Here is a 15949-nt window from a genome sequence, read left to right as displayed (position 1 = left end):
ACTCACATATGACTGCTCAGAGATGGGCAGCTTTGTTCCCAATGGCCCCAAAGTGGAAACAACTGATCCATCACAGTGCATGGATATACAAAATATGGTCCATGCATCCAGCAGAATATTACTTAGCAATAGAGGGAGGTGAAGTCCTGCTGCTTGTTCATATATGTTACAACAGTGATGAACTTTGAAAATAAGATGCTAAGTGAAAGAAGCCAGTCACAAAAGACCACATATTGTAGGATTGTACACATAAGAAATGTTCAGAATAGGCAAATTTGTAAAGACAAAGTACATTAGTGGTTGCCTTGGCCTGGCGGGGGGCAAAGAAGAATGACTACTGTTGGGTCAGTGTTTCTCTCTGGAGTGACAAAAATACTCTCAAAATGACTGCAGTGATGGCTTTAGCACTCCAAATATACTAAAAACCATCAAATTGTACAGTGTGCAATAACACACAAACAGACCTATGAATAAGAACCAAACTCAATTTATATCACCACCGAGTATCTAAATATTTTTAAATGGTCTATTAAACTGACCAACGAAAGTTTGAATGCTTAATATTATTTCTCATTATGTGATAAATAATAAGAGCTAATACTGTTGGGTGCGTACTCTGTGCCAGGCACTGCTTTCGAGGTTCACGTGTCTTGTCTCATTTAATACACGCGGGAATCTGATGAGTCAGATACTAGTTATTAGCCCTCTCATTTTTTCAGATGAAGAAACTGAGGCAGAGAGTTTCAGTAACTTGCTCAAGATCATGGAGCTGGTAAAGGCAGAGCCAAGATACAAGCCCAGGCTTTCTGTGGCAGAAACCATGCTCTCGACCCCACTTTCCACTGCTTCTTGTCAGCTGGCGGGAGACCCTACAGAATAAGTTACTTTGCAGAGAGATCTCCATGGGTCACCCCTCCTGCTAAGCTCAGCCACGATATCCCTGTCCTCCACTGGACAATGACAATAATCACTTTGTTGTTTCTTGGGATTTTTACCACAAGGGGACCCATGTTCCCTCTGAAGCTTGGGTCACCTCTTGGCAGAGAGCTGCTTTTCTAGGTAGATCCTCAGATCAAGGTCCCCCATGTGGGCAGCCGAGGACCAGGCCTGAGAGAGGAAAAACTGAGTCGTGTTGTAAGATGGGAGGATGAAGCCTGAGGGCTCTTACCCAGAAAACAATTGCTTGTTATAACACACCTGACACCTGCCATGTTGGGGTGTCGCTCTCTGTCTCCTCTATAGGTCAGTCTACAGCTTGTGGTGGCTTCTTGTTCAATGCCAGTGGGACCTTTTCGAGCCCATCCTACCCTGGATACTACCCCAACAACGCTGAGTGTGTCTGGGAAATAGAAGTGAACCCCGGCTACCGCATAAATCTGGGCTTCAACAGTCTGCAGTAAGTAAAACTCAGATCATCCGGTGAAGGATGGTCCTCCAGGGATGCCTTTTCACTCTCAGGTGACATTACGTGGCTCTGATCCTACCATGAAGCATCAGCGCAACATAGGGAAGCCCTGTGATCTGATTGAGGAAGAGCACAAAGAAAATCTCAGACTCAATGACATCACTCATCAAAGCCCAAACTATCTGTAAAATACAGGAGCAATAGAAATTTCAATGTCAATATGAGTCCACTTTTTTTTTTTTTTCCTTACAGGCTGGAGATGCATAGTAACTGCGCTTTTGATTATGTTGAAATCTCTGATAGATCACTGAATAACAGTAACTTTCTGGGGAAAATTTGTAATGACACCAGGCAAACATTCACCTCTTCCTACAACCGAATGACTGTTCGATTTCGAAGTGACGCCAGTGTCCAAAACATCGGCTTTTCTGCTTGGTATAACTCCTTTCCTAGAGGTGCGTTTGAACTAAATCCAACAGAAGTGACCTCGAGGCTCGGTGTGTTTAGGTGAACTGTGCTCTTGGGTGTGTCATGGTTCTTATGTGAATTCAAAGAATGGCTCCAGCCACGTGCTGCCCTTCCTCCTTATCTCACAGCCGACTCTGGTAAACCACTGGCTGAGAGCCGTGGGGAGTAGTGGACACACCCTGGCCTTGGATTTGTCACTTCCCAGGTGACCTGGTGACTGATCTTGCTGAGCTAGCATGTCCCCATCTGAAGGGTGAGGGGGCCTGAGCTCTGTGGTGTCTTTAGCCCGTTCCAGCTGATCTTGGAGATGATCGTCCCCTGGTCAATCCCCTGGTGACTTTGGGGGTGAGAAAGGCCCACGGGGTATTCGGCCTTTGAGATCTGTTGTAGGAATGGTCATCAGTTCTTATTCCTTGTGTCTTTCAGATGCCAGCTTGAGATTAGTCAATTCAAACGTCTCCTATAATGCATGTGCCGGGCGTGTGGAAATTTACCACGCTGGCAGGTGGGGGACGGTCTGTGATGATTTCTGGGACATTCAGGATGCCCATGTGGTCTGCAGACAGCTGAGGTGTGGACATGCAGTGTCAGCCCCGGGAAATGCCTATTTTGGGCAGGGCTCTGGCCCCATCACCCTGGATGGCGTAGCGTGCTCAGGGACCGAATCTACCCTCTGGCAGTGCTGGAACAAAGGCTGGTTCTCCCATAATTGTGCACACAGTGAAGATGCTGCAGTCATTTGCTCAGGTACCACAAGGTGTCATTTGTGGAAGGCCCCTTTTTCCTCTGACCTACTACAGAGGGGATGCTAAGGGCTGGTGGCTGATGGTGTTCGTGGCTGAGTTCTGGGGGTGGAGGTGGACAGGAGGCTTTATAGCTGTGCGCTTGGCCTTCCCCCTCTGGGAGACCATGCAGGGACCACTTTGTCTCAGGCCCTGGGGCCGTTTTGCTGGCCACACAGCTGGCATATGTGTATGTTCTCACCCTTACATTTGCTCTGAGACCTTTAGCTATGAGGTCGTGTCTGTAAGCCACAGTTTCCTCCTTTTCAAAGAGGAGATGGTCATGATGCACCTGCTGCCAATGGCGATTAGAAACCTAAGTGGCTCATGTGTGTAAAGCCTTAGAACAATTCAAGACAAGTGAGAAATGAGGACTAAGTGATGGTGTGACCTTGGCTGTGGCACTATGGCATCACCCTCAAGCGATGATGAGGCAGGGGGAGAAACTGGGGAGACCTGCCCAAGGCCTCCCCCTGGTAACACAGATCTCCATAGCAGTCACTCCACGAGTCATGGGTGCACTCACTAAAAAGGTCAGACTGAGTCACACAGGTGTGTCCCTGCCACAATCTGGTCCCTCCTCCAGCTACACTTCAGTGACTGACCCTTTTCTCCTATCTCTTTTCAGGAATTGTCCCAACAACGCCTGGTAAGAAACCGTGATTTCCACCCAGCCGCCTGGCTGGCCCTCTCTGCTGCTGGTGCCAGGCATGCCACCCACTCTCCCAGGAATCGCCCGTTATGCCTTCCCTGGCACTGGTGTCCCCTGCAGCTGGTGTCCCCACCCGAGGAGGGCTGGCCCTCTCCCTGGGCTCCTCTTTGACCATCAGGCACCTGGCCAGCCTAAGAGTCAGATCTCCAGTCGGTCCCTAAGAAGGGCCAGCCTCCCGTGTAGGTCTTGCCTGTCCCCTTGGACACCAGACCCTGGTCAGTGGGTGCTGCTTCCTCACTGAACTCCGTGTAACCAGCCAAAGCTCCTGATTGCTCACCTGGAGCTGCTGCTCAACCTGATCTAAGCATTTTCAGCCCACTCCTGGCTCCTCAGATCTTTCCCCTCGATCCCCACCTCAGCCTTGCCCCCCGCCTCCCATCTCCATTCTTCACACAGCAGCAGGGGGTGTCCTTAGGAAATCCCAATGTCAGTCCCAGCCTCCATGCCCTTGGACCCTTCATGTGACTCCTCAGGGCTGTCGGGGTGCAGATCCCCATAGCTGAGGACAGTCTCTAGGGCTCTCCATGATCCACTTCCTGCATCTGTTTGGTTTCCTCTCCCCTCCCTGCTCCATCCACACTGATGTTCCCTAAGTGTGCTATTACTCTCAGGCCTGGTCCCTTTGCATGGGCTATTTCCTCTGCAAGGACCCCGCCCCCTCTACTTTTTTTGCTTGACTCCTGCTCTCCCTGCCCTGCAATTACCTGTTCCCTTTTCTCCGCTCAGTCTGGGTCAGGAGCCAACACTCTGGGCTCCCACCATATCCTGGGCTTACCCTGATCACAGCCCCATCCTGTTAGGCTGGGGTTTGCTCTTTCCCATCCACCGCTCCAGGCTGTGAGCTCTCTGAGGGCAAGGGTTGTGAACCCAGGGTTGGCACATTTCTGCACACAGCAGGTGAGCACTGAACAACTGTGCCGACCATCCCAGGAAACTGATTGTTATCTTTTCTCTCTGTCAACAGCTCTTGTTCAAGATGCCACAAGCCCAAACAGTAAGTTCTGGGCTCCCTACAAACCCCGCTTCCCTTCATCTCAATGACAGTGCCACTGGGTGGGGCACCAGGGGTGAGGGTTGGGGGACAGTGACAAAAACGAGGAGACATCTTCCCTAAGTAGAGGCTCCCTGGACAGTCCGGGTCTATGCCATTTTCTGCTGAGTTTCTGTCTAGGGGGTTGTTTAAAAATTTCCCCGAGGGGACCGTATAGTGGGCTCTGGGGGCCCTCCACATTTTTCCATTTCTTCCCAGTAGCAAATTCTTCCTGCGGAGGCTTCATGTCCCAGCCATCAGGGCACTTTTCCAGCCCATTCTATCCCAGGAACTATCCAAACAACGCCAGATGTGTGTGGGACATTGAAGTCCCAAACAACTACCACGTGACTATTGTCTTCAAAGATGTCCAGTAAGTGTGTGGGTGCAAAGCAGAATAGGTGGGGCACCTCGCAGATAGTTTAGAACATGGTATCTAGCCCTTCAGGAGAGATGTTGGCCCAATTGACGTGCTCTCTTACGGGTTCAATTTTTTTCACTGAGGACAGAGGCAGCCCTTGGAGGTGGGGCCAGGATGACAGCCCTGCTTCAAAGTCCCAGGTCTGTCATGGATTTGCTGTGTGACCACAGGAAATCACTTAAGTTTCCTGACCCTCAAAATAAGGGAATAAAATATCTCCTTTCCTCTCATTGCTGGATACTGGAAAGATCATGAAAGAGAAATAGATGAACATACTTGGAAAATGTTATCCAATGGGGAGAATGACTGTTAGGAGTAATAGTAGCACACAGAATCCTATTAACCACACCAGTTTTTTTTTTTTAACCCTTTTATCCTCACTGCCTCCTTTTTTGAGGAGGTGAGTTTTGGGGGGTCAAGCAAAGGTAGAGAAATCTCTGCTGCAGAGGCTAGTTTATCTGTTCCTCATTCCATGAAGAGTGGAATCACTGCTTTAAGCAGAGAAAATAGCATCAAAGCCACGTTAATATACGATTGGTCCAGGACACCTGGGAGGCTCAGCAGTTGAGCATCTGCCTTTAGCTCAGGTCGTGATCCAGGGGTCTTGGGATTGAGTCCCGCATTGGGCTTACAGCTCCTCTCTGTCTCTCATGAATAAATAAATAAATAATATTTTTTAAATATGTATGATTGGTTCAAGGAGGGGGTGACCATACAGAGGTATGAGTATTTTCTGGTGTCACAGAAGCGGGGTGCCATTATTTCTTCTGTAACAACCATTACTGAACACAATAGCCTTCTCTCATGCATTCTGGTTGCTGTGGCCTTGCACATCTCTGTCTTGGACATTCAGTTGCTATCTCTTTGCAAAAGATATAGTTTCATTTTAATCTCCTCATCATTACAATTCATTTTGGATTTCAGAGACTATACTTAAAGCTCATGCAATCCTATGAAGGAAGGTTGACCACCTAATCTTCAGAGAGGTTATTTGACTTGTCCGATATTTATTAGTTTGGTTATTTATTTCTATCACTGTGGATTCATGAATATTTATTTTATTCTGTGGGAAACCAGTTTCCTTTTGAAGAAATAGTCTAAGGCAGGTTGTGATCCCTCCTTTCATGATGCAAAGGGGTGTAAGGAGAGGGGCTATAGATTGCATATGTGTGACCCCAAAAGTTAGGACGAAGATCCATGCGTGGAAGTCACAGGGAGGTGAATATCATTCTATTATTTTTCTATTTGTCTAACTATGAATTTTTTCACAAAGATGTGACACCCCCCTCCCTGAGATCTGACCCCCTGCATCAAATCCTGGTTGAAAGCGAAGCCAAAACTGTGTTCTGTCCCTGCAGGCTTGAAGGTGGTTGTAACTACGACTATATTGAAGTGTTCGATGGCCCATCCCATACTTCCCCTCTGATTGCCCGTGTTTGTGATGGAGCCAAGAGCTCCCTCACTTCGTCATCGAACTTTATGTCCATTCGCTTCATCAGTGATGGCAGCGTCACGAGGAAGGGCTTCCAGGCTAAGTACTACTCCAGTCCTTCCAATGATAACACCAGTAAGTCCTCTCATGGGGGCTCGTTGTGGGTGACACCTCTGCTCAACCCTCCTGTGGTTGCAAAATAAGAAACTAAAGCAGCTTTGTCAGGTCACCAAGGCTTGATCTGGTGCTGAAAGGGGCCATGAGCAGTGGTCTTGGGACTTTGGCTGCCCAGAAATGAGGTCAAGGGTCAGAACTGGATGATGGGCAGTGTGGTGGTCTTACTGTGATCAGCACAGACTAAATATAGGTCTATGAAGGTCATACCTTCAGCATATGGTGGAATGTCAATATCAAAAATGCAAGTGACCACCTGGCCACTGTGATTGTGTCTGAAGACTTAGCATATTTGGCTTCTATCTGAAGATAGACCTAAGCCAGTCACTCAGCCACTTCCAGCTAGTGGTCACAATTTGAGCTGGGTTGATTTGAGTGGGTTGATTTACAGATTGGCTTAGGGACTGGGTAAGGTGATGTCTGAGCTCTCTTTTGCAGTCAGGATTTTAAGCATTGACCCATTCCACAGCTAAAGACTTTATAATATCTCCACCATTCAACTGGAGCATTACTTTACGGATAAATGATAGGTTGGCAAAAACATTTTACTCATTTCACATCCTGCCTCCATTTCTCCATCAGGGGAATCCAAAGTCCCTGTGCCCTCAAAGGGGTCTTGTGAGAATGACACTGACCTGAGCCATGTAGCATTTGAGGGGTGGTGGTGAGGCCTATTCTGATGTGGGCCATCTCTGTCCACCATCTTGGTCATTGCATCTTTATACGGGAGGAGTGCCTAGTGGGCTTGCTGGGGTGCTGACTGTCTGCATTGTTTGCCCTTGGCCACCAGAGCTGCTTTGTCTGCCAAACCATATGCAAGCCAGCGTGAGCAGGAGCTATCTCCAATCCCTGGGCTATTCTGACACGGGGGTTGTCATTCCCACCTCGAGTGAAAGCTACCAGTGTCAGCCCCAAATAACGGCCAGCCAGGTGACATTCACAATTCCGTACTCAGGCTGCGGCACCATCGAGCAGGTAAGTCTAGGACTTCCTACTCTTTCTCCTACTGAGACAGAGGATGTGTGCTGTTTCTTGAATTCTGGGGAACCCAAAGATATGATGATGGTATAGCCGGTGTAATTAGGGTGAAGGTTTAAATCTGTTTAGTGGCATGATACAAGTTACAGCCACTTCCAAATGGAAGAATGAGGAAGGAAGGTCAGCAGGCTATTTTCCACCCCACTGTCAGGCACAGAGAGTGGATGGCAGGCTGCCACTCACATCAGCAATAACCATAGCAGCTCCAGGTTTTTTAGGGCCTGAAGCTTTTATAGTTTGGAATTGGGGTTGGTGAGAGGGAAGGGTACCTCATGAAGCAGAAGAATGCAAACATATCTTACTTATAAATCTTACAAAAACATATGGCTGTGCCAGTACACTGCTAGGCCTCGAAAGAACCGGGGCACAGGGGAGGTCCTGAGGCTGAAGCTTTATTAGATTCACAATAAACCAGCCTCTGCAGCTGAGCTATCACCATCTAGGGTGACCAGCTGTCTGGTTTGCCTGGGACTTTGCAGATGTTGGCATGGGAAAGTCCTGTGTTCCACAAAACACCTCAGTCCTGAGCAACCTGGGTGGTTGCTCAGCCTCTCAGGGCCAGACACTAGGATTAGCTGGTGTCATACCTCTCGGTTGCCCATCAAGTGTTCTCTCATTGTTACCCCACTTTAAAAATAGGGAGGCTGGGCCTCAAGGGGTCAAGCAGGTTAGCCAAGGCCACTTGGCCAAAAAGTGGTAGGGCAAACACCGTACACTGAGAATCTCAAAAACCTTACACTTCGTGAAAGAAGCCAACCACACAAGAGTACCTCCTCTGTGATTCCATTTCTATAAAATCCAGGAATGGGGAATAAACGTCTGATGGAAAGCCGATCTGGTTGGAGGAGACTGCCTCCAAGCGTCAGGAAGGAGTGAAGTTCATGGAAATGTTCTGTACCTTCTTGTGGTGGTTATTGTCAAACCTCACTGAATTACATGCTTACAATGGTTGCATTTAATTCTATGTAGATTTATTTGAAATCATCTACTCTAAATTCTGAATCTGGGGATGACACCTGAAGAATCATTTCAAGATATTGTCTGTCAGGGAACAGACATAGTGCGAATGTTTTTATGAGGCTTGGGACTGCAGTAAATACGTAACATGAAATGCTCAAATATGTACAATGTGCATGACCCATAGGTTCAGAGGGCGTCAATTTGTCATTCACCAAAGACTTACTGAGCATTTGCTGTGAGCCAGCACTAGGCTAGGTGCTAAGATGACACTGTTTGTTACCTGGCAAAGTCATTCCTGATCCTTTGACACATAAGACACAGTGGGAGAGTAAGGGGAGTCATTTAGCCAAGCAGATTGGCCTGTCAGCCATGGGTAGGTGCCAAGGCCTAACAGTCCACAGTTGCCACTGTGGCCACCTGGCTCCTTTTTCTCAGATATCAGATCTCCTTCTGAAATGAACTGAATGGATAGGGAGACTTACGTTCAGAGAAGGGTACATACCAGTCACAGCGTGCAGAAGTTCTAGGCAGCCCTGCTTTTATATTTTGCCCTATAATTTAAGTGTGCTGTATGTCAGGCCTGCCATGAGTTTAGTCAGTGGGAGTCTGTAGACCAAAGATGATTATCCCTCCCGGTTGGAGAAGTACAGCCTAGAGACTCTGACGTCTGAGCCACCCATCGATGTTCCTTTGTCTCCATTAGAAGCCACCAAAGCAACGTGCCGATGCTGGTTCTTGTAAGGTGGTTCATGGTGGCCTGCACGTGCTACACTCTCATTCTTCCATTTATTTAAATACCTGCCATCCTCTACTGGACTGAGTGCCTCAGGGCAGGGCTGTTGTTTTACTCATCCTGGAAGCTCCCAGTGGTGCTGGTATGGAGCCTAACCCCTGTGTGATCAGATTATAAACTGCTAATCTGTATGCCAGCCACTGAAATAAGTTCTAATGACTTTTGAAATTCTCAGGGCAACTTTCATCCCCATGTAATAATAAGGAAATGGAGGCTTACAGAAGGTAAGCCACTTGCCCGAGGCCACGTGGTCATGATCTGCTGAGCCAGGATTCAAAGGTGGACTGGCATGATCCCCAGCCAGAGCCATCCACACAGCTCCCCCAGGAGCCTCACTGAGGGCTGTCAGGCGAATGTTGGCTCTCATGGCTGAGTAGGCAAGGTCTCCCCACCACATGAGAGGGATGTCAAGGTGGGACTTACTTATCTGCAAGATGTCCCATTACATCCTGAGTTCCTTCCAAACTGAGCAGGCATCTAAAAATGAATTTTAATCTGAAGTCAGAACTGCTTCTTGTGATCAAGAAATAAACTTCCATTCCATGTTCATTGCTTGGAATGGATTCAGAATTTAGCTTGAGCATGGAAGCCATAGACAAATGTGAATTCCAGGAAGTCTTAGGTTTTAGCGTACAGAATTAAACTAAAGGCACCTCAGCTTGTCTTTGAAGGGGTAACAGAATCAAATGTATATGGTTTCTTTTGACAACCACTGGCACTCACATATAAAGCCCACTCTTTTTTTTTTCTTTACATTTTAGAAAATACAGTGAATTTTCCTTGCATGGATGGAGGGCATAGGAGACATGCAGTCTCTCCACCCCACCAGAGGGATGCCTTCCCCGGACCTGAGTCCAGAGTATGGACTCTGACACTCCCCTACAGGCCTGGGCTGCAGACACCTCCCTGGCTGCCCAACGAAGAAAAGGGGATGGCAAAACCAGTTTAAATTATTTGTTAAACTCTTCTCTCTTCACACATTTTTCTGGAAGAGACAAATTCAGAGTTGAGTTATGCAACTGCAGGCATGAAGGGAAAGCCTTTCCAACACACACCGTTCTGAAGAACAATGATATTTAAGATGTTCAAGTGCTGGCTTGAGCAGAGACCTTGTCCAATCTCCCAAATGACCAGGAATGGAGTTTTGTTCTTGACAGGGTGTATGACTAAATGTGACTACTTGAAAAACCTCTTTTTTTTTTCTTAAGAGTAATTTGGCCTCACATTTTAGGACTTCTTTTTTTGGCCACCTTGGTGTTCTTTTTGTGCTTGTTTTTGCCAAAGTATCCATTACTTATGGGAACTCATACCTGGCTAGCAGAAAGAAGTTTGCTTCTGACCATCACCACATTGGGAGGGAAAGTGTTCCTTCCTGTTTCTGCCTGGCAATGACTGGCTTGTGCTTATCTAACTTGGGGCCAAATGATCATGACCATGGAACTTCCAGAGGCCTCATTCACCTGTATCCTCTCAGCCATCTGGGCCCCATTCTTCCTTCATCATGGTACTTTTGCTGGGCCCTGCACCCAATACCTTTCATCATTCATGGTATTTATTGATGTTCCTGACAGTATCATTGACACTGTACCAAGCCCTGATCGCATCATTTTTTTCCTTGAGATGCTCACAGACCACTGGGTACAAGACTCTCATTCCTAGAAGGTCACCATTAGGCACATCAAATGGTGTGAGAGACCAACATTCTTATGAATTTGCTGCTTGCTAAAAGGCACAGTAGGAATCCATCCCATGGTATGGGGAGTGACAAAGCAGAGTGTGACAGGAAGTGTTCTTGTTTTGCTCAATTGTCCCCATGAGATTCTGGGGGAACCCCTACCCCAGAGATCAGAGACCCATTTCAGCTAGAACTCCACCCTGTGTCTCTTCCACTCCTGTAAGCCTTAGACACCAAGCTGCAATAGCTACCAAACTATCCAAACAGCACAGTGAAAACTAATCCTACCATCCCCTCCCTCAATACATGGCCTCCTCCCTTGGTTTTTCCCAGCCACAGTGGGAATGAAACAAAGCAAGTATGAAAAGCCCTGAGCCATGGAGTCTGGACTCAGCTTGGCCATTCAGTAGGGCAAGGGGTCATCAGACTTACCCATCTTCTCATGGGGAGCTGCTCCCAGGAGGCCCCAACACCTGTCCCACCTGCGGTCCCCATCACATAGTAGAGGAAGGGGTTCTGTGAAAGGAGGGAGTCCTACTAGTTAAGCAGCATGCCCAGCCCAGATAATTGGAGCCATGGCAATAGGTATGTGCCTTCTCTGTGTGTTCCTGGAAGGGGCTTGAAGTCTGGTTGAGTCACTTCCCTCTCATGGTAACCTAAATCAGCAATGAACTCACCTTAGCAGGTGACATTTACTTGACTTTGCTCTCCTGTCTTCCTCTCCCAGGTAGATAATGATACCATCACCTATTCCAACTTCCTCAAAGCAGCTGTTCCAAGTGGCATCATCAAGAGGAAGAAGGACCTCCACATTCACATCAGCTGCAAAATGCTCCAGAACACCTGGGTTAACACCATGTACATTACTAATGACAACATCGAGGTCAAAGAAGTGCAGTATGGCAATTTTGACGTGAACATTACCTTTTATACATCCTCTTCATTTTTATATCCGGTGACCAGCACACCATACTATGTGGACCTAAACCAGAACTTGTACCTTCAGGCTAAGATCATCCATTCTGATGCCTCCTTAGCCTTGTTTGTGGATACCTGCGTGGCATCCCCATATTCCAATGACTTTACATCTTTGACCTACGATCTGATCCGGAGTGGGTAAGGAGTGTCTTCACGGGGCAAATGTCAACCTTCACCTGACAATTCAAACATGAGTAGCTCAAAGTCTCAAGGATTTGGGTTCTGATAGATCAACTTAGCCAGTCAGGTTGTCATACCTGGTTAAACATATAGGGAAATGGATGTGTGGAGAAGTGAATGAGTCACCAGGGGTCACCAAGCAGTTAGCTGTAACTGGGATTAGACTCAGGGGACCAAACTCCATAAGAAGACATGTGTGCCTTGATTTTGCAGCAGATCAAGATTGAGATCCCAGCTTTGTCATGTACCAGCTGCATCACTCTGGGCAGGCAATTGTATCTCCCTGAGCCAGTCTCTTCACCCATAAGATGAGAATAGTGATGCCTACATCATGGGCGGTTGGGAGGATGAAATGGGAAGGAGTAGATGGGGCCCTGGGCAAAGAGCATGCATGGCAGGTCATCCACAAGGAATGTTGTGGGTAACCAGGATCTCTTGACCTAGCAGCTGAGAATGGTGGTTCTAACCAAGCTCAAGAGATGCAGAGACCAGGTCAATGGTGCCCAGGCTGGGGTCAGTGGTTCCCAAATTGGGCTCCTCTACCACAGTCCTCCTTCCCTGGGTGACAGGACTCTGGTGAGGTGGGATTTGCCTCTTCTGAGCTCATCAAGGGGTTCTGGGACATTGGGATGTACAACTCCCATCCCTATCCTTTCATCTTTGTCCATTGGTGTGTGTACCGTTTCTTGGATTATAATTTGACCTTGACACCTCAGTAACAATCACATAGAAGTACAATATAGAGCTTGTACTGATAGGCTAAGGGGCTCTCCAAGGAATCAGGGTCGGGAGGTTAAATTTTACACCTCCCTGAGCTATTAAAAACAGTACCTTTTTCCAGGGACAGTTTGAATAGGTGTTGAGATAGGTGTTGAGGCTTGTCTTGTTTAGTCTATGCCACTGGTTCAATTCACAGCAGCCCCCTTGGCAGAAAAAATGGAGAGAAGCTTACCCATATTCTCTTTCTGCAAATAGTAACAAAGTGACATTTGAATTTATGTCAGGTGATTGAGATTAACACAAATGAGCGATTTGGTTCTTCTTTGCTAAATGATTCTTTTCAGTCAAATTCTGGCATATATGCATGTAAGATAATGCAATTTCCTTGGGAGAGGAAGATGTGCATGTGGGGGTAGATGTGAATCCAGCTGTCTTTGGAGTACAGGGACTCATTGGCTATACCTGAGCACCAACAAGATCACCCACCTGGATGCCCATTAGAGGAATCTGGAGCTTCAAGCACATCCGTGCCCAGGCCCCACCTGCACATTCTCTTTACTTAATCTGTCATGGGGCTTGAGTATCTGTATTTTAAAAATCTCCCCCAGGGATTCTGAAGTGCAGCCTGGGTTTTGGAGCTCTGGCCTACACAGACCACCCTGACTGGTGTGGTTTTATGGGAAATGCAATTATTTCCTAGTAGCCCCAGGGCTACCCTGACCTCATTTACAACTGTCCTACTTCCTGACGAGGTTCTGGGTACTTTCTCTCTCACCTTTGCTGCTAAAGTGACTCCTGTGGGAAAAAGAACGTGGTATTTGAGAGAAAGTGCATTGAAAACAGAGGAAGGAAGCTCTGGAAGGCAGAAAGAAGATATCGAGTGAACCCTGGGCCACATTTCCAGGCAGAATCAGGCTGCCTTAGTGACAGCTCCCATCCACCTGCAAAAAATTTCCACCCTATACCTCATGGACCAGTTTCTTTGCTCTCCTCTTTGCTACTCCCCCCTCTCCCAAATCCTACTGTGAGAGATACTCGTGGGTGATGCAAGCTGCTTCCTGGACTGAGGGTAGAGCTGGGAGATGCTCCTCATCCATATCAGAGTATGAAGTTTCTTTCAGGGGATTCTTAAGTAATTTTCCTGCTAACACCAGTGGAGATGAGGCATCTGAGGGAATAAGGAGATGGTTGATATTGGATTAGGGAGTACTGGAGAGTACTCCAGCTCATGTGGCAAGTACAGCCACCCAGGGCTTAGGGCCAGTTGAGGTGAGTCAAGAGACATGCCCCAGAGACTTGGGCAGGGCAGGGCAGGGCTGCACTGGGGGTGGGGGTGGTGGCCACCAAAGACACCAGAGAGTAGTGGAGTGTCACCTTGCCTGGCCCTGAGACCGGGAAAGGAAAGGAACTCTAATCTTTGCGGCCCTCTCCCTGGGTCCTGCTCCTTCCCTGACTCACCTGGGTCACCAGGGCCATCCAGCCCATGGTCCCTGAGCGCTCACCACACCCCTATCGAGCCTGCTTGTCTATGTGGAAGCCCTGGGCTGATCTGCTGCTCTAAGATGCTGCTGACTTAGCAGAGCTGCTGGGATCTTCCCGGAGGCTGACAGCCAATGTCCGAACCCCACGTTCTGCAGGAAGGAAGGTGCAGCAGGGGGCGTGGGGTTCCTGGCCCGGAGAGGCCTTGGGGTTCCACACTTGACCCACATGCATCACGAAGAAGATCATGCATCCACAGCTGACGGGCTGCCTTGTCTCTTCTTCCAGGTGTGTGAAGGACCAAACCTACCAATCATACTCTCAGCCGTCGCCTCGCATCGCCCGCTTCAAATTCAGTTCCTTCTACTTCCTGAAGCGCTTCCCCTCGGTGTACCTGCAGTGTAAAATGGTGGTGTGCAGAGCCAACGACTCCTTCTCCCGCTGCCGCAGGGGCTGCATCATGAGGTCCAAGAGAGACGTGGGCTCCTACCAGGAGAAGGTGGATGTCATCGTGGGACCCATCCAGCTGCGGGCCAGGAACGTCTAAAAGAGAAGCCAGGCGAGGGGGCCGCCCTCCCACCCCTAGGGTCGCACCCCATGGGGACCCGGGATGTTTCTTTGTGTCCTTGCACCTGCCAGGCCTGCTCCTCCTCCAGGTGATTCGGAGTTTGCTACACCTGCCTCTTGTCTTCTTCCATGGGCTCCTGGTCTGTGAGAGACCATGTGTCGTGCTTGGTCAAGAGACTTCTGGCCTGCGACACAGACACATTTGCCACCTTTATCTTCTGGGTTCTGAACTCCCTGAACATCACACTCCTCGTCTGTGAAACAAAAATGTTAATATTTACTGGTTAGGACTTGAGGGGGTGCAATAAAATGATGTTAACCTGCCTTGACGTCTGCCTGGCTCAAGTGCTGCGTGTGATGTATGGTGGCTCTTGTTACTGTTGTTATTGTCATCAGTAGCAACAACATGGACATTAGCGATAATTGTATTACTCATGACAGTGGCGCCTGGGTCCCCAGGTAGGGCTGTGGGGATGCAGGCAAGACTGGCTCATTCCAGCTGACATTTTGGTGGTCAACCATTCCAACTCTTCATCTAGAACAGGGATCGATTTTGCACTCTGCTGTTTTGTTGTGGGCGTGGAGAGGAAATGTCATCAGACTGATTCCCAGGATTTTTGGTCCAGACTGAGGACGGGTCAGCAGATGTGTAGCATCGGTGACAGGCATAGGTGTGGCATGGCAGTAGTTGTCACAGCCCTCCTCTTGATCCACCCCATGGGGCATATTTAGCATCTCTGTCTCCTTGTGTCACGTATTCAGACAGTAAGCACATCCAGCTGATTCTAGGCTCTTACCTTACACGGGTACTCCTTGAAGGACTATTATGTTCCAGGAGACAAATAAACCAAAAGAGATCAAAATCCCCACCCCCATGGAGCTTACATTCCATTGGAAGGGGATGCAATTCAGAAATAAGTTGAATGCCTGGTACCTCCAGTGGGGGGAGCTGTGGAGAAGACACAGGACATAATGATGGGTGAAGGGGGCCCACAGGGACACTGCCCACCTCTCTCTCCTCTCCCTTCTCTTCCCATGGACACTGCAGTAGTTCAAGGCCAGAGGACCTCTTGCCTGGGAAACTTGTACCAATTTCCTAGGTGGACTAAATGTCCCACCTTCCCCTTCCCATCCC

General features: G+C 48.3%; 1 protein-coding gene across 20 annotated transcripts in view; it reads left to right on the top strand.

The window, feature by feature from the left end:
* DMBT1 (deleted in malignant brain tumors 1) overlaps nt 1–15138 on the top strand; it is a 92347-nt gene extending 77209 nt beyond the window's left edge. For 19 of the 20 annotated variants that reach the window (XM_041742098.1, XM_041742092.1, XM_041742046.1 and 16 more), the window contains 10 exons: nt 1243–1396; nt 1658–1860; nt 2300–2620; nt 3284–3304; nt 4332–4361; nt 4617–4770; nt 6177–6385; nt 7215–7399; nt 11618–12006; nt 14536–15138. In XM_041742098.1, the coding sequence (XP_041598032.1) occupies nt 1243–1396; nt 1658–1860; nt 2300–2620; nt 3284–3304; nt 4332–4361; nt 4617–4770; nt 6177–6385; nt 7215–7399; nt 11618–12006; nt 14536–14794 (1925 nt within the window). In that variant the 3' untranslated portion in view covers nt 14795–15138. The remainder of the gene's footprint in view (nt 1–1242; nt 1397–1657; nt 1861–2299; nt 2621–3283; nt 3305–4331; nt 4362–4616; nt 4771–6176; nt 6386–7214; nt 7400–11617; nt 12007–14535) is intronic. The other variant, XM_041741961.1, reaches the window with a different exon arrangement.
* Nucleotides 15139–15949: the final 811 nt, after the last annotated feature.

Source organism: Vulpes lagopus, chromosome 2, assembly GCF_018345385.1.
Source record: "Vulpes lagopus strain Blue_001 chromosome 2, ASM1834538v1, whole genome shotgun sequence".
NCBI classification, from domain to species: domain Eukaryota; kingdom Metazoa; phylum Chordata; class Mammalia; order Carnivora; family Canidae; genus Vulpes; species Vulpes lagopus.
The sequence above is the reverse complement of the archived record's forward strand: the minus strand, read 5'-3'. Positions and strand labels throughout refer to the sequence as shown.